The sequence below is a fragment of the Poecilia latipinna genome, unplaced genomic scaffold (genome assembly GCF_001443285.1).
Source record: "Poecilia latipinna isolate Pla-1442-1.1 unplaced genomic scaffold, P_latipinna-1.0 Scaffold1822, whole genome shotgun sequence".
NCBI lineage: Eukaryota > Metazoa > Chordata > Actinopteri > Cyprinodontiformes > Poeciliidae > Poecilia > Poecilia latipinna.
Window position 1 is genome coordinate 88,508 of NW_015114438.1, and position 19,274 is coordinate 107,781.

The following is a 19,274-nucleotide window of genomic DNA, read 5'->3' on the forward strand; positions in this document are numbered from 1 at the left end:
TGTTATTATTTATTTCATTAATAGTGTTATTATTTATTTCCTGTCACAAATGTTCAGCACCTTATTAAAGTGATGATTTTACACAAAAAAACCTGTACAAAACAAATTAAAGTTATATTAAAATTATGGACATAATTAGTCATAAATGGGCTGAAGAACTGAACAGAAAACCCTCCAGTGAGTCCTAAGCGGACGTTATTAGTTAATCGATTGGAACTAATTTTAATCTAACAAACCATTAATCTAATTGCTTGAATCCATAATACAGATTCTTCACAATTTAATAAAGAAACTTTTACTAACTCTTTTGTAACAGATTCTGTATCTAAACCACAACCACATCAAGTCCATTCTGCCGAGGCAGAAGACTCTATGTCTTCGGTCAAACAAACAGATTCTGCACAGCAAAGTCAACTCCAGTGGGTACGGCCAGCAGAGCTCATCCAGATCTAACAGGTAATACGATAAAAACGCAAAATTAAAAGAAGTATATGACCATTTTTACAACTTTTTCTTTTAGGTTTGCTGAAAAAAAGTCAGCTATCAGAAATCAGCTAAGAACACATGAAAAGTTGCCTAAAATTGAGGCAGCGTCCGTTCTTTCTTGAACTAGATCATATCATTCATATGTTATACAAACTTTAACTTTGTTTCTGATCAAACACATAATTTTAATACAAATGGTTGTTACTGAAGGACACAGTAACAGAGAAAAATGAAAAAATTCTAGCTCCAAGTGCTAAAATAATCTGCCATAGGATTAATACGCTTTCATCAATATTAATCAGTTATTTTATTAAACAAGCGCCTATATCTTGCTGAAAATGCACTTGTAAGATAATTTGTCGTATATCAAGTCTACTAAAATATTTGCACTACAAAAGCAAAATCTTACGAATTATTTTTGGTCTAATTTTGAAACCAAATATCTTAATACACTTGGAATAAAACAAAACTAACTTAGAAGTAACTTCTCAGCAAGATATAGGAGCTTGTTTTACATAAATTATTCCTTAATATTGATTTTTAAAAACAACATACTTGTTCCACCGGCATAAATAATCTGCCAGTGGAATCAGTACATCAAAAAAAATCTATATTTTGGAATTATTTCATTAAAACTAGCTCCTATATGTTGATAAAAATGTACTTGTAAGTTAGTTTTGTCTTCAAGTTACATACGATATTTTCACTAGAAAATAGACAAACATACTTGGTAGGATTTTGTGTTTTCAGATGGTGAAAAACAAACTATTTGTCTTTTACACACCATTAGAGGGCAGCCCTGACCAGACAATGCAGCCGGTATGTGTCACAGGACTGGCAGCTTTTCATGCATTTTAATGCAAATATCAAACATTTAAAGGGATATTTTCCATTTTATTTTAGGCGAAATGTTAAAACTGTCAATATTTTTTTTTTTATCAATATACAAGGAGATCTGTGAGAGTTGCTCCTTTGTTTGTTTGTCCTGCGATTGTTGAGAGTTCCCTGCACCTGTAAGGCCTGTGCAGCTGAATGCAGCAGCGGGAGGCAGAATGAGGCCAGAGCTGCTAACTGGTTTTCTGTGACTGTCTTTAAGGCTTCCTGGGCCCGGCGTCGGCCTGGAACCACTGATGGGGAGCCTGGAGGTGCTCCATTTGAGTCACAATGGCATCTCCAATATGGCCAATCTGGAGCTCAGCAGGCTCACCAATCTTAAAGCGCTCTTCCTCCAAGGTGCGTATGGTTCAGGTTGTCCCCTTCCCGCTCACAGCGGTCAGGACGGGGTGAGCCGTAAAAGAGCAATGCCTCCCATGGACTGCAGGCCAGCTGGATGACGGGTCACGAAGAAAAGAGAGACTGACTTTCTTTTCAACAGCTTTTGAAAGCTTTTCATTGTTGATGTGTTTTCTTCGCCCACCTTTGTGTTCTTATTTTCTGACTTATCTTGGAACATTTTTTGTTAGCTTTTCTGTGATTTCAATTGTTTTTTCTGCTGTTGTTGTTTTACAGCTGCAGTTAACAAAACTCTTCATACTCTTTGGCTCCTCTATGATTTTTCTCCTTTCTCACTTTTAAATGTTTGATTGCCAAGTGAATTTTAAAGTCAAAGATACACTGCAAAAACACAAAATCTTATCTTATTACCCTTAAAAGAAGACAAAACTAACTTACAAGTAATTTTTCGACAAGAAATAGTAACTTGTTTTATGTAAATAATTCCTTAAAATTGATGAAAAAGTGCTAGTTCTACTGGTAGATTATTTAATTTATCACAAGACGTTTTTCCAATGTTAAAAGTGAATTAACCTCCCATGTACACTGTAAAAAATGTCTTCCATTTACGGTAAAATACTTTCAGCTGTGGTTGCCAGAATTTTACTTTAAATTAGACTTTTTTTACAGTGTAACTTGTACTTTTTAACTTGAGAAAGAAACAAAATGACTTTATTCATTAATGAAAATATCAATCCACACCAGAACCTAAAAGCTGTTGAAGCCACAACCACTTTCAAAAAGTCCTACTTTTGTCTTATCAATGCCTGGATAGCTTCTCAAACGTTTCTTTGTATTGTTGTTGTAAAATGTTTTCTCTTTGGTCAGCAGTGGCTTTTGCCTTGTAACTTTCCCACTGATAATATTTTTGCTCAGTCACTATCTTGTTGTTATATATTGACCATGCTTCAGATTATGTTCTGGTTGCTCAGTTTTTAGCACCAGCTGTTTCAGTAAATCATAGAATTGTGCACATTTAAATTACGAAGATACATTTTATTTGTAATTTAAAAACTCATGTTTTTCTAAACAAAGTTGTTGAAGTTGTTTTTCAGCTGTAACAAAATAGATGTTTCATGAAAGCTGCAGTGGAATTCTGAAGTTTTTTCTTCAGAATTCTGAGAAAAAAAATTTTTGAGAAAAAAATTCAGAATTTTGAGGTAAAATTTAGAATTAGGAGATTAAAGTAAAAAATAATTATTTCTTTTCTCTTTTGCTCAGTGATGCTAGTAGATAATGTAATCACAATACTTCCTTACTTTCTGCATTTATGTATTTTTTCTTATTCAGATAATGAAATCAGGCAGGTGGAGGGTTTGGAGCGACTCTACAAGCTCAAGGAACTCGTGTTGGACAGAAACCGGATTAAATCGCTTTCCAAGGACTCGTTCATGAGCCACAACTCTCTGCAGGAGCTGCACCTCGCCGACAACCGCATCCGGGAGCTGAGCCACTTCAGTACGCTGACGAAGCTGCACAAACTCTTCCTCAACATGAACAAGCTGCAGGTATTCTGTCGTTTAGGAGAATTCAAATGAAACCGCAGATCCAATCTAAAAAGAGATTGCTTGAGTCTCCAAAGGAAGGTCACAGTCACCTTTTGATTTACCAACTTTTTCCTGATTGCTTTACATGTGTCAGATGTTTCAGAATGCATTTTATTCAGTATTACTTTTTTCTGCATTTGCAAAGTAGGCATAAAGTATAGTAATCATGAGCTATTACCACCCACTGTTGTATGCAAGGGGTAGTATTAAGGAGAATCAAGTTTGATTGAAGGTCATGGCGGTGCGTATGAAGGCAGAGAGGAACAATCAGGACAACGTGTAATCAGCTGCTCAGCCTGAAGCTCCTCACGCAGGGGGAGTGATTTGCACTTTTGTTGCCTCTTCCTTTCTCCCCCTCACTTCCTTAATGTTTTCCTGCATTCAATTAAGACATAAAACACAGCAATCATCCCGGAGCATCGGCGCTCGCCGTGGGGGGTGTCGAGTCGCAGCGAAAAGCCGGGAATCAAAGACGGGCCCCCGCCCCTCCGCGGCGCGCTGCGTGCCCAAATTCCCATGAGATTAACGCGGGCTCACACGTGTAATCTCTTCCATCCTCTATCCTCCTAAATTCTGAAAGGTTCTGCCCTCATGCATGCATACATACAACTCCATTATCGGCACCGCAGGCTGCAGCCAAAGAGGAGGAAAGGTTAAATCACACAGCCGTGGAAAACACTGCAACAATCTTACCAACTGTTTCTGTCTAGAGTCTACTGCAGATATCTTAGTGCACTTGAAATAAGTCAAAACTAACTTGCAACTAACTTTTCAGCAATATGTAGAAGCTGACAAGTTCTGCCTGATTTCATTATCTGAATAAGAAAAAATACATAAATGCAGAAAGTAAGGAAGTATTGTGATTACATTATCTACTAGCATCACTGAGCAAAAGAGAAAAGAAATATCAATATTAATGATTGACAAATCATTAATATTGATGAAAAGATATTAGTTACCCTTTCAGATTATTTCACTTGTAACATGAGAAAAATGTCTTGTTACAAGTGAAATAATGTAATCAATATTAAGGAATTATTAACTTAAGTTAGTTGTTAGTTATTTTTGTCTTATTTTAAGTGTACTAAGACATTTGTACAAGATACTACTGAAAAAATACTTAGTAAGATTTTGCGTTTTTGAATGTAACGATGGTCATTCTAGTCAAATAATAGTTTGTTTCACCAAACCACTGGAAATGACTTCATGCAAAATGAAAGCCAGTTATGTCTCATTTCAAATGTACTAAGACATTTTCACTAGAAACTAGAACAGAAATACTTCGTAATATTTTGTGTTTTTGCAGTGAAGGAGAAACTTCGTTGTTGTTTCTCTACTTTTTCGCAGGACATCACAGAACTCCACAAATTAGAGGTTCTTCCCTGCCTGACCGAACTCTCTGTATCTGGAAATCCTGTAAGTTTCACTAAGTTCTAGTTTGTCATTAAACCAAATTAGGTTTTATGAAGAACTACAGTTTTTCTTCCTCCAGTGGGATGAGCTTTCAGTGACATGAGTCCACGATCTGCCAGTCACAGGACACTTCACTTCACTCTTTGGGTTCCCATATTTCAAAGTGATGTCAGTAGGGCGGCCATCTTGTTTAACAAGCGTCTTTTACAATTCTACGATGGAGTATTAGTGCCAGTCTAAAACTTTTTTTTTAAATTACAAGAGTAAAGTCATATATTACAGTAATACAGTTGAAATAATGCAAGAATAAAGTCATAATATAGGGAAAATTAAGTTGTAATTTTATGAGAACCAGGCCTGTCACAATAAGCAATAAATCAATCACATGATAAATTAAATCAAGCTTAATAATTTCCATTTGCGTGATTTATTGGTTTTCTCTTTTCTCTTTTTCTTCCAAAAACTGGATAAAAAAACTTTTCAGTTTGGTGTTTTGGTCTCATTCAGCTCTTTTATTGACAAACATTTTTGATTGCAGACACTTTATAATTAATTTTATTTTAGATTTATCTTGGATATTTAAAATGTCTTCCAGTTCCAGTGTTAAATATTTCTTAATATTTAAAATTTATTGATCTTTGAGAATGTGTTCTTGCAATTAGTACTTGAAAATGGTCTCATAACAATATTATCGTTTAACTTCTGGGACAATATATTGTCCAGCGAAATTTGTTATTGTGACAGGCCTATTTATGAGAACATCAACACAAAAAATAACAAAAAAATAATTATCCAAGCTTTTTTCTCTTTGAAATGAATTTTTCTGGTAATTTTAAGACTCTTCTTGTAAAATTGCGTCTTTATTCTGCTAATGCTATGACTAGTATATTCTCATAATTAAACAATTATGTTACGATTATTATACTCACAGAAATGAAAGCCACTTTTTGAAATGTATTTTTGATAAGAGAGCGAGAGAAAAAAATTAGATTTTATTCTTAAGCCGTATCGTCCAGCCTTACTTTGAACTCACAAACAAATTATCTAAAGTATGGTTTACAAGCTCGGTTTCTCACGACCAAAATCCCACACTCCAAATTAAGTGATTACAGGATGGGCCGTCTGCTGCGCCTCAAACCGCCTGGCATCAGGGACCAAATGCTTCGGCACCATCACCCATCTGGAGTCTGCAGCTCCGGTCCGCTGCTCTCCACGGGGTCAAACTCAGCTGTGGCAGCTTTGACCCCATTCCCTTTCTCTCCTCACGGGGCGTTGCTGCTGCCAGAAGCAGCCCAGGAGACGCCGTTTCCTGCTCCTTTCCATGCATGTCTGGTAGCATGCAGCAGCAGCGGCGGGATCCTGCAGGAACAGGAGGTTCAGGCGGGTTTGCTCTGTGACCAGAAGGCGCCCTGAGCGGCAGCTGTCAGCTGGGTGCTACTGGCACCCACAGCGCAAAAACACAAAGTCCTACCAAGTGTGTTTTTGTATTTTCCAGAGCAAATACACTTGAAATAAGGCAAGATTAACTTACAAGTAACTTTTTAGCAAGATATAAGAAGCTTGTTTAAAGTAAATAATTCCTTAAAAGGGCAATTTTGTGTGTTTCAAGGCACATTGTGTCATTTTATAGCACAATCAAGTAACTATGTTAACTTTAGCTGTTATCAACTATGATTTAAAATAAATTGGGCCTTTGTCTCTTTAAAAACTCCTGCTCTTTCTGAAGCTCCGCCTTCAGGAAGTCATTGTGGCTCCTTTATTAACCCTTTAACGACGTTTTTACCAGCGTTTCACTGAGAAGTAGCTCCTATAATGAGCTCAGCTGATGCACAGTTCCACCAGATGTTTGGTAATTGCTGCTGGCTAGTCTGAAGGAGCTGAGTGAGGGAGCAGCCTTCTGTGAGGCAGAAGTTCAGAAACTTGAAAAGTATTTCTTGTCTAGTTTCTAGTGCAAATTTCTTAGCACACTTTAAATTAAAGAAAACTAACTTACAAGTTGCAATTCAGTGCACTATAGGAGCTTGTTTTAAGTTAATAATTATTTAATTTGGTATTTAAAAAAGTTCTAGTTCCACTGCACATTATTTACTCATAACATGGGAAAAATGTCTTAACAGTGAAATAATCTGCCATTGGAACTAGTACTTTCTATTTTATCAATATTAAGGACATGTTCACTTAAAATAAGCTCTTATATTGCTGAAAAGTTTGTTTCACTTTATTTCAAGCGTAATAAGATATTTGCACTAGAAACTAGACAAAATAATACTTGGTATGCACCACATGTCTTAATCTGCAGCTACAGTCTGTCAGGTTTCAGTTGCATATTGTTTTTTTAATTTGAGTTAATAGCAGGGTGGTTTGTTCCCAGGATGTTGTTACTGGTTTAACTGGTTTGTGTTTGTCTTCTGTCTGTGCTCAGGTTGCCAGAAACTCTCAGCATAGATTGGATGTTGTTCTGCATCTGACGGAGCTGGAGGTGCTGGATGGAATCGCCGTCACTGCGGAGGAACGGAAGAAAGCCGAACTCCTGTATGAAGATCAATATGTAAGAGACGAACAAATCAAACAGAAAGTAGAGAAATATGCAAATATCATGCATTCATACTAATTTATATGTATTACCACTCCTGTCTTAAGAACAGCTGGAGGACATGTCGTGTTTCAGTTCAGTTACATTTACCTGAGTAACTTTTTGGAAAAAAAGTATATTTACTAATGATTAATTGATTACTAAACGAGTTGGCGATTATTTCTATAATTGATTAAAACTTCTGTTTGTTGCTCAAAGTTTCCCCCAGAAAACTTGCTAAGCCCGGTGGTTGAGTGCTAGTTCAGTCAGTCATCTAGCAACCCGTCATGTTTTTGAGTTAAAAAATGTTTAAAGTTGAAAGGAAATGTTAAAATATCACTTGATAATTATGTGTTATTGGAAGATTAATACCTGAACAGCAGCTATAAAGTCTTAAAAATGCAAACATTTTAAAAAGACCTAAATAAATAAGCAATGCCTTAGCCTGGTGGGGGCTCAAGTAAAGCCTGGTGGCCCGCCAGGCTTATAATAAATACACTGGGGGAATCCCAAGCTGAAGAAAACACAGCTGAACCCCATAAGTTGCTCCTGGCTCATCGATAGACGTAAAGAGATATCATCAACATAGCTGTGAAAAAGAACATTTATTTCACTTAGACTAAATCAGAGACGAAGAGGAAAACAAAACATCAACAAACAAACGTCCAGATCGAATGTTAGTTAAGCCCAGATGGTACTGTGTGAGTTTGGCTGATCTGCGGTTGTAATGAGGAGCGGGGGCCGTAATGCAGCTCTGAATTAAAAGCAGCCTGAGCCTGCTAGCATCATCCTGCTGATTAGATGAAATGTGCCCGGCCCATAATGCACCAGTGAATTTAGCCCGTATTAGCCGGGTCACAGCGACTCTGTCTGCTCGTTAATCGTTGGTATGGAAATGACAGATCGCCGATCCCGTGTTTCCTCATTAAAATACCCAAACGTCCTTTTAGTGGCGCTCATCAATGAGTTTCCCGCTCAGTCTATGGCTGCTGCTGCTGAATCTGAACGTCGTTACTGATGAGCAGTAATTACTGTTTCCCTGTAAGATGCTTATATATGTGGAACAACAAGCAATCCAATCACCAAGCTCTCCCGGATGGGTGGGTGGAGGAGAAAATAAAGCATATGGGTGAAGCTAAATGCATTAATCTGACCCTGTTTGCACTTAAAGGATCATTTCATACTATTTCACTCATGCTTTAAATCAGATTCGCATTCTTAAACCCATAGCCAGGGCTGGACAATATGGCCGACAAACAAATCACCAGTTACATTTGCTCAATTACATTTACTTGAGTAACTTCTTTTTTTAGATGTTCTTCTATGCATATTTTTACTTTTACTTGAGTAATGTTATTATGAAGTATCAATTTCTGGAGACTCTCTCCATTGTGAGTAACTTCACTGAATGAAAAGCAAAATTTACCAGACAGAGACCTGCAGTTTTTGCTAAAGTTTTTTATTGAAAGAAACTGATATGGAAAAAATTTCATTTGCCTGATTTGGTTGTTTTTTGTTACTTATATGAATTATTGTTATTTTTTACTTTAAAATACCTACATTTCCACTTTACTTTATATTTTGGTCCATCTGATTTATTTTTTAAATATTAAATGATTAATAATTTGATCTTTACTTGAGTAGACTTTTTACCAAATAACTTTTTTACTCTTGATTAATTTCTTGGACGGCTACTTTTTACTCTTACTTGAGTAAAAATATACTGAAGTACCATTAATTTTACTTGATTATGGTTTTTGGGTACTCTACCCACCTCTGCGTATCATGATACAAGCGTTTAATTTTAGTCAATATCAATATTTATTGATTAATTTTTGTTATAAATCTGAAATACTGGCATCCTGAGTCCAGAACTGTTTTATCGACAGGAAAAACATGAAGATTGCTTTTTATTTTGAATTAGTTATGAGGCACACAGTGGTGGAACCTTAAACTGCTTCTGTGCCAGTTATTCAACAAGTTGTTGCTAGGCAACCAAAGAGAGAGAGTTGCTAGGTAACCGAAGAGTGAGAGAGGTGATGCCACCAGCTTTGCTTAGCTGGCCTAGAGAGGTTGAGTAGCTAAAGCTTTAACAAAAGGTAAAACAAAAGGCAACTTTTACCGAAGTCAGCTTTTTTTTAAATTAAACTTCACTAAATAGAGCAAACATTTTTGAAAAACTTGCCCCAAATCCTGTTCTTATTACCGAAAATAAATTTGTCCAGTCTAGCCAAAAAGAAACAGAAAACTAGGTGCTTTTCTGTTAATACAGCAAATGTGTAAAATGTACGACAGCTTATTAGGGCTATTCTAAAAAAGAGGAGTAAATTCCCCCTCCCACCCCCAAAATAACTGAAATTTTCTAGAAAAAAAGTGGAAATATCTGAGTTTCAAATGTTAAAAATGTCCGACTTTTAACATTCCAGAAGTTGGAAATTTTTGAGATTTATCTCACTATCCGAGTTTTTTTTATATAGTTTTGGAAACTCTCATTTTTAAAAAAGAATCAATGATAAAATTACCTTATCTGTTTTATATCTACAAAAATATACATTCTGGAAAAAAAATCAAGCTACTTCACTTTATTTGCTTGATTTTGTGGTGTCAAATTCTTTTGACATGACAATTTTGAGCCATATGACATAAAGTTTCGACTTTATAGGTTGATGTAGGTTTTCCTCTGCCTACATCTCCCAGAATGCTGTGCGGTTGTGGATCAGAATTCATTGAATATTCTTTGAGATGTATTATCTATTGATATTGATCACATGTCTGTCATGATTGATTTATTGTCCAGCTCTATTTAAATGTTTTTAAATATTTTGTGTTAAAGCAAAGCGCTCAGCATCCTGGAGCTCATCTCCCCTCCGCTGACGGTTCTCCACCTGGACAGGCCCCTGTGCTGCTGCACTGCACCACTCTGAGGGGGACGGGTATAAGCAGCGGACAGTACAGCATCGGCCGCTGCACCCCGCCAACCAGCGCAGACGACAATCAGCACACAAGCCGCATGAAGAGTGAGCATGCAAGAAAATGATAAGTTTCATTTAAAATAGATGATCTGAATTATGTTAGCCTGTGCAACTTTACTACAAAAACAAAAAATGAGATGGTTTTGGTCAAGTTTCTAGTGAAAATATCTTTTAAATAAGACAAAACGAGCTTACAACTTGTCAGAAATACGTAGGAACTGGTTTAAAGTCAGTAATCCCTTAATATTGATGAAAATAATTAGTTTCTCTGGCAGATTATTTCACTTGTAACATGGGAACAATGTCTTCTTATAAGTGAAATAATCTGCCAGTGAAACTTGGTACTTTTTAAATTAATATTAAGGAATTATTTACTTAAAACAATCTCCCATAACTTCCTAAAATACTAAGAAAGATAAGTTGATTTTGTCTTATTTTTAAGATATTTGCAGTAGAAACTTGACCAAACTTGTTGAAATTTGTTCAATTAAAAAAAGCACAAACAGAAAATGAATCCATGAGGGAGCAGATAGTTTTCGCAGCTAAGTAAGCCGATACGGTTACCTTCGACTCTCTAATGCTCAACGTGTTTTGATCTCTGAATCAGGTCAAAGGCAAAAAACGCCAAGTGCGGGTCGGCGCAGCAAACCTGACTCCAACCTGAAACACAGCAAGAGAACGAAGAGCAACGCTCCGACCGCAGAACCGCATTCTGACGGCAGCTGCTCCGGTCGCAAGCAGGACCAGAACCACAGGTTCACTGACTGAATCAATAAAAACAACCAGACATGCTTGGCTTTAGTTTCATGCTGTAATGCAACAGGGTGATAAATCAAACTTATTGATTTATTAATTTTTTGGTTTTTGAAGATTTCATTTTGGAATATCCTGATTTTTTGCACTCCTTGGGTTTCCATAGTTTAGAGTGATGTCACCACCTCCAAGGCGGCCATCTTGTTTGACGTCTTTTACAGCTTCTATTTATTTACACTTTAAATTCAGGTCGAATCTATGATGAAATATTAGCACCAGGCTAAGATTACTTTTTGTTAATTAGAAGAATTAAGTCATGTTAGCAGAAGAAAGTCGGAATTTTATAATAGCTCCAATACAAAAATGAGAAAAAGTTAAAATGAGGAATATTGAGCATCTTGTGACGTTATACTTCGGTTTTACAGATAATAGTTAAGAATATTTATGTTTTGGACACATCAGCATATGTTTTACAAACTATTCTTTGTCTAGTTTGAGTGCAAATATCTGAATACAAAAATAACTTACAAGTAACTGTGTGGTTTGAAACAGGAGCTTGTTTTAAGTCAATAACTACTGGCAGATTTTTTTCACCTTTAACAATATATTTTCCCATGTTATATACACGACTGAGTATTTTGAAGAAAGAATCACGTGAACAGAGTTGGTCACATCCGATCCCGATAACGCTAAAAACTTTACTAAAATAACACTTTTAAAAAAATCTTTCTGCAAAAATTGCATCTTTTATGCTAATATTATGACTATATTCCCATAAATGAAAAGAAATTTTCTGCCGTACAATTAACAGATTAAATAAAAACACTTTTTGATAATATTTTCTCTCATTTCATTTAGAAAAACAGTGAGCAAAAAGGAAAGTCTATTAAAATCAGATCTGGTATGAACAAATGTCAGATTTTATTTTAAGCCGTATTGCCCAGCTCTAATTAGAAATGAATAACTCGCTTTCAGTTGGGGGTATATCAGGTTACTGGGCTCTGACATGCAGCACATTCCCTTCAAAATCTCTGACTTAATTTTTTTCCCCACATATGTGGATCACTAACCATGTAATCTGAGGATGAGAGGTATTGGTGTCATTTCAGCCCCAAACAATCTGCAGAAAAATAAAAAAATAAAAAAACGCTCACAGATGGAGGAGCGTGTGAGGCTGGCAGGCTCCATCCATCGGGTCAAACGCATCCCCAACAAGTGGATAATCCAGCTTTAGGACACCTCTCTGTGGACAATAATCTGCGGTCACTCAGATGAAGATGTAATCTTGAATAAGGTCCAAATGGATTTCAGAGATTGTCGGTTTCATGTTGTTAGCCTCTTTTCGGAAAGCCAGCCCCAGTCATGTCACCGACGGCGCATTTATGAAAGACGTTTCTGTTTGTTCATCATTGATAAATCTAATGGAAAATATGGTTATTGATCAAACAAAGGAATTCAGTTCAATATAGTTTATCTATAAAGCAACATTTCACAATAAATCTTTTGAAAGCACAATAAAAACCAATCCAATTCATGTTGCAATAAAAAATTATAAAATGTTATCAACTACTGTGATCTCATTTGTAGTGCAAATATTTTAGTACACATCTTACAAGTGACTTAATTATAAGCAATTTAATTACAAAATTACCTTTTTTTTGTTTCTGTGCTCCAGTTAACATTTAATAATTTACTGAATTAGTTGACAATTTTGATTAATCACAATTAATCAAAAAATAATCGATTAATCATAATTAATCGGATTAATCATTTCAGTTTTAGTTATTTTTAAATTATAAGCGAGATGCAGAGTTTAAATGGGTGCAGTAACACTAATGAATATGTTTTTGTCCATGTGAATTTGGGTAAACTTTATTGTCAAATCTTTCACAAATAGATGCTTCAAATATACATTCAGTTCACTCTGAGGAAAATACGCTGCCATTTTTATAAATGACAAAACTGTCATTTTTCAGTCTTTCCTGATAAAGCAGGAGGGAGGGTGCAAAAAACAAAAAATGTTTGTCTCCTTACCAGTGCAAACATCTTAGTACACATGCAATAAGACTAAACTAACTTAGAAGTAAGTTTTAAGAAAGCTGTAGCAGCTTATTGGTTTAAAACAAGCTACTACATCTCGAGCGTTTGACGTGTCAAGAGCGTCCAAAGGAAAGCAACAGCTAGAGCTAACATGCCTTTGACGCGCCTCCATATAGACTTTGAATGTAAACCAGATCCATGAAACGCTTGGTGTAAAACAAAATGTCGAGCATTCAAAGTGCACACTCGTCGAACTTGAAGCGTCGGGCGCGTTTTAGAGGCAACACGTTTGGTGTGAGCGCATCAGAAGATATTTCCACTAAAAACTAGACTAAAATTACTTGGTAAGATTTTGTGTTTTTGCAGTATTCAAAAGTCCAAACATGATTCAGATACTTTAAATAAGACAATTCTAAATTAGAAGTAACTTCAGCAAAATATACAAGCTTGTTTTAAGTCAATAATTCCTTAATACTGATTTTTTTTTTAAATATTAGTTCCACTTGTAGATTATTTCACTTACTAAGACATTTTTCCCATTTTATTAGTGAAAGAATTGCACTGTTATCAATATTAAAAAATTATTGACTTAAAACGCACACCTTTATGCCACTGAAAAGATATTTTCACTAGAAAGTAGACAAAAATCCTCTGAAAGACTTTGTGTTTTTGCAGTGTAGAGTAAAATTTCCTGTCTAGTTGTTTCCATATTTTTTCACTGTTTGGTCCAGAAGTGCCACCAGCTGAAGCCTCAGCAGGATTAACGTGATTAGTGCTGTTAACATGACCGCTAGGTGTCCTTGTAGCTCCAGTAACGTCGCTAATCAGCCCTTGGTGATTTTTTCCTCCTCCAGCTCTGAAGCGGTAACTCATCAGTTGGAGCAGCAGATCTTGCTCTTCCATTTTGTTCCTCCTGGCTTTGCTCGGCGTCCAACAGCAGAACCGCTTCTGCAGAGGAGAGAAATGAAAAGCTCTCCCCCAAACAAGCTTCTCTAATGCATGTACTTAACTTCACTTAATTTGTTTTAATTCCCAGCATTAAGCGGGGCTAATGACTTCGCAAGTGAGTGCACTGCCATTACCTTGCTGTGCCTGACATCAAATGGCAGCTGATGGACTCAGAGCACAGATTTGGGGGCTCGGTGCGAGTGCTCTAATGCATTAGGTATTGCAGGGGATAATTATGCTTTATTTGTGTACAGTATGTGCACCATGGATGTCATAAATATAACTATTTCTAATTCTGCTGTGAGTAGCGGGAGCTTATAGTGGACATACCGCTTTCCAGAGTGTGTTGCAGATCTGCATATCTGTCAGTGTTTCTTACATTAAAATGACATTAGCATAAAAAACGTGAATAATTCATCACCTTTGAGTGAACCCAGATGCACCGCTCTGTGTGTCTTCCCCTCGCTGCGCCACGTGAGTGAACCACATGGCTCGTAGCTGGTTTAATGGGATGGAATGTGACAGGTTATGTTTTCATGGGCCTGATATGGAGCGTGGCTCGGGAGGCGGAGAGGAGGCACTGGCTTATTCGCCGCACTTGTGATGTACATTCATAATTAGAGATGTTTGTGCATGTTGTGAATCAGTTATAGATGATGCCACCCCCTCTTTTCCCTGGTAGAGTCTTCACCACACACACACACACGGCCTGTATGGCGCCCATTACTGCTGGTCCAGTAGCGCTGTGCATTTGCTGTGTCTGTAGATTCAGAGCCACCATTAGTCTAAGACTGAATAATTGCTGAGTGGGGCGTATTTCCACTCAGGTTCAGGAGTGAATTAGAGGTGTGCCATCACTTGCTCCGTTTACATTACAATTGTGCACAAAACTTCCTTCATATACCACTAATGTCGAAAAAACACAATTTCATAATTGTGATGTTTCTACTAAATAAGAAATGCAGTTAAATAAGTTTGTTTATGCAGTAAGTCACTCAGACATGCTGCACTTTCGTCCTGCCACCACTTCCTGTCGTCTTCTTTGTGGTTTGATCCAGTAGAAACATCCGGTTGTTAATCATGTGGACCTGTGAAAATGTTTCCATTGGAGTTTTGCAAAATAAACAAATTTCAGTACGGCCAAAAAACCACCTCATCATAGCTTTTTTATAGAAAAACATTTTTTTTTAAATTGCCATGTTTCTATTAAGTTAAATTTATTTTCATAACTCTGTGCAATTGTATGGTCAATGGAAATGCAGAAGTTTTGCACAGCTTGGTTCCTTTTAAACTTTTCCCATCACATATGAGTCATGTGATTCAAATAAAGTACTTCAATTATGGTTTTGCGAAATAAACCAATTTCAATATGGGCAAAAAAACCTCCTCATCTATGCGCCAAAATGTTTTAGCAAAAGGTTTTTTCAAACTTGCCATGTTGTCAGTAAGTGGATTTATTTTCGAAATGTCAAATTCCGCAGTAATATGGTCAATGTAATCGCAATTACAAAGTTTTGCACAGTTCTATGAGAATATTCTTTGTTTTCATTTACAAGCTGGAATTATGAAGACAAATTCGCTTAATGGAAACATGTCAATTTAGAAAAAACATGTTTTTTGCTAAAATATGTTTGTGCTTGGATGATGTGGTTTTCCAGCTGTATTGAAATGAGTGAATTTCGTAAAATTTCCATAGAAACATCACACAAGTCATGCAATAAACAACCAGATGTTTCTACTGGCAGAAATTATGAAGAAGACAACAGGAAGTTGTAGGAGGAGGATGGTGTTGCATGTTTTTTAATAAACAAGCTTATTCACATGTGATTTTAACTGTGTATCTAATTTAATTGTGTTTTTTCGACAGAATATTGACAAAGTTTTGCCCACATTTATAATGGAACTGCATCTCCTGCTGATGTTGAAAAAACACAATTTTGGGTAACACTTTATTTGAAGGGGGTTGAATAAGACTGTCATGACACTTTAATAAACATGACATAACATGAACATGAATAAGCCTTCATGAATATTTATGACTATTGTCATAAAGCGTATTTCGGTAAATTATGACACTTTTAATACAAAGTTGACATTATTCAAAATGTCTTTGTTATGACAACTTGACATTAACCAAGAAATCATTACTGTTTAAACTTTATCTTTAATAACATAAAAGTTACCTTATATTTGTTATAAAATTTACTGACATAAATTTTATAACAAATTTATGTCAGTAATGATTTCTTGGTTAATGTCAAGTTGTCATAACAACGGCATTTTGAATCATGTCAACTTTGTATTAAAAGTGTCATAATTTACCGAATGACGCCTTATGACAAGTCATAAATATTCATGAAGGCTTATTCATGTTCATGACAGGTGTTTATGACAGTGCCATGTCAGTCTTATTCAACCCCCTTCAAATAAAGTGTTACCCAATTTTGTAATTGTTTCCATTAAATAAGAAACTTGCCATGCCATAATCCTCCAACTACTTCCTGTCATCTTTTCTGCCAGTAGTAACATCCAGTTGTTGATCATGTGATCCATGTGATGGGAACAAAGCATTTTTGTTGCAATTTTGTAAAATACTCTACATTGATACAGCTGAACATCTCATCCTACTGCAAAAAGTGTCACAAAGAGCAGAAGCTTCATAAATTGGACCTTTTTTATATTTTTATGCTTCCATTTGGGACTACTGTTTCTAAAAATAGCCCAAGCACTTTTGGAAGTTTTTTTGGAAGTAAGGTAATGTTTACTGAAAAACGAGTTGTTTCAAAAACCTCCCAGTAGTTAAGTCACATTCCACAAGCACTGTGCCGTTACCTAGCAACCCCGGTGGAACTAGAGCATGTTTGGTCAGCTGGTTTTGTAGAACGGCTGCTGAAAAAGACAAGAGTTTTGTTGCTGACTTGCAGTTCAGAAAGTAATTATTGACTCAAAACAAGCTCCTACATCCTGCTGAAAAGTTAAACCGTAATAAGATATTTTCAGTAGAAACTAAACCAAAAATACTTGGTAAGATTTTATATTTTTACATTGAACACATTTCCAGGAATGGGCACTCCATACCTCCTTTGCCACTTATTTAAATCATAATTGTTTAGCTGTTTATTTTTCTTTGCAGTTGAGCATTTTCACATATAGCAGAGATAAATTGTCATAAAAATGTTAAAAGCTCACATCAAGTTTATTTTAATTGTATATTATAGAGTGAAAACTTTGTGTTGCTCTTTATTACCAGATTTATTTTGTGTCTGATATCAGTGACAATAGAATCTTATTAAATATGAGTCATTATATCTATTGATCAAACTAAAATAGAAGAAATTATTACATTTTTATCAGAGAGTTTTGTACAGATTGTTTTTACGTCTACTCTATTTTCATATCAACACCTAAAACCTTGAAGTTGATGTTTATATAACTATCAATCAATCAGTGTAATTTAAATGCATAAAAGCAACCTGGCACCTTTGGCCACATCCTCCTAAATGCTGCTCTCCATTTTGCAGAAAGTCCAGAAGTGTTTTGCTTGACGGTTTGTGAAGAGGAGCCGTTTAGTTGCTCCCAACGCCCCTCTGCAAGTCATCAACAAAATCTAAATTATTTTGTCCTCAAAAGGTGCATATTATATCCCAAGTTCATTTTCCTTTATTCTCACAAATACATCCTGCCTTGCCATATTGCTTCTTTTGAAGTGTGCCATTGAATTATTGCTGTCGCTTGTCATTTTCCTGTAATTTGTTTCCTGTGGAATAAAGAGCGACTGGAGACGGACAATTAGGATGAAAAGGGAAAATGCTTCTATTTTGTGTAGACATTTTGGATGAGAGCAAATCTCACAGAAGCATAAAATCTTAACCGCTTTTCATTTCTGACCTTGCGTGTCATTTATTGTAGTACTGAACTTGTGTGCCGTTCATCACATTATTTCAATCCCACAAAGTGTATTGCTTCTTTAAAAAGAAGGGAAAAAAAGTTTATGGGAAAAGAAAACAATTGAGAAATACCCAATTTTCCTGCAAATTTATCAGAAATCACTCTTCACTGGTTTGTCAGATAAGCTTTTTGTGCAATTTTCTGCCAGCCTTTTATAAATCATGACATTTGCATTATTTCTCCTTGACTTAAGTGTTGAAAACATATTTCTTAAAGTGTTGGGAGGATTACAGATTAAAATAAGGGCTGTCAGAACTGACAAGCGTCTTTCTTCTCATGGATTGCCTTACACACAGAGCAACACACACTTGCTTTTTAAGGGAAAAAAAAACCCTCCTGGCCTCTGATACCCACACTTACCGTTCCTAACATCTGCAATTAAATCTAAAATTTTCTCTTTTTTGTTTTGTTTTATGTTTTGTTCTTTGCACCTCTTTTTTAAATTAAATACATTACAAATACAGACAAATGACCACTGAACCAAGAGTATGAGAATCAGGATTTAAATACAATGGTGCAAGTAGCTACATTTGATATAATAGTAAATAGGGACAGCATTTTTCTTGATTGGTGATATTCCTTCACACAAACATGATTATTCAGACTGAATCCGGGAGAGCTACGTCATTGGTTCTCATTGATTGTATACTACCATATTGACACACATGTAAATTGGGTTTAATATGTTTTTTTGCTCACTCTTTGCAGTTACAACAGCTTCAGTCGTTATGGGAAGGCTTTCCACAAGGTTTAAATATACATTCGTAAGGTAAAACGACTTTCTTCAGTCAGAGGCTTCTTCAATTTCGCTGCAGGCCTGACTGCTACTGGAGATCCTTCCTACAGCATCACCATCACAACTGCAATTTCAAGAAACATTTATGAAGAGATAAAAAAATATATAAAAATATGTTGTTGTTTGTTTTCATTTAATAAAATTTTGTGACTGTACACTTTAAAAAATGTTGCATCCTATTTCCAGCATGTAAATGCACTTTTTAAATTAAACTGAGTTTTTTTTTAAACTTCCTTAAACCCTCCTATAGGAAATCTTTGCACCTTTATAATATTGTATTTAAATTTGTTGTATATCAGCACTTTTGTTGTTCTATTTCAATTAATCATTCAACAAGAAAAGTTGACAGTCTTCTCTGTTTTCAAGCATTTTATGTATTTATTAATTTAAATATGAATAAAAAATAAACAAAATTTAAAATTTGATTCTTTGCAAGTTTATTTTAGAACAAAAATTATTTTCTTGTTATATGAAGTGTTTTTAATGTATTTCATAGCTGAGATCAAACTGATTTGTGATTCTGTCTT

General features: G+C 35.6%; 1 protein-coding gene across 1 annotated transcript in view; it reads left to right on the plus strand.

The window, feature by feature from the left end:
- Window positions 1-18,879, plus strand: part of lrrc9 (leucine rich repeat containing 9) — a 42,574-nt gene extending 23,695 nt beyond the window's left edge. Inside the window, exons 24-31 of the mRNA XM_015014517.1 lie at window positions 317-456; window positions 1,583-1,719; window positions 3,049-3,266; window positions 4,653-4,721; window positions 7,141-7,266; window positions 10,124-10,307; window positions 10,870-11,017; window positions 18,660-18,879. Of these exons, the coding sequence (XP_014870003.1) occupies window positions 317-456; window positions 1,583-1,719; window positions 3,049-3,266; window positions 4,653-4,721; window positions 7,141-7,266; window positions 10,124-10,307; window positions 10,870-11,017; window positions 18,660-18,705 (1,068 nt within the window). The 3' untranslated portion in view covers window positions 18,706-18,879. The remainder of the gene's footprint in view (window positions 1-316; window positions 457-1,582; window positions 1,720-3,048; window positions 3,267-4,652; window positions 4,722-7,140; window positions 7,267-10,123; window positions 10,308-10,869; window positions 11,018-18,659) is intronic.
- Window positions 18,880-19,274: the final 395 nt, after the last annotated feature.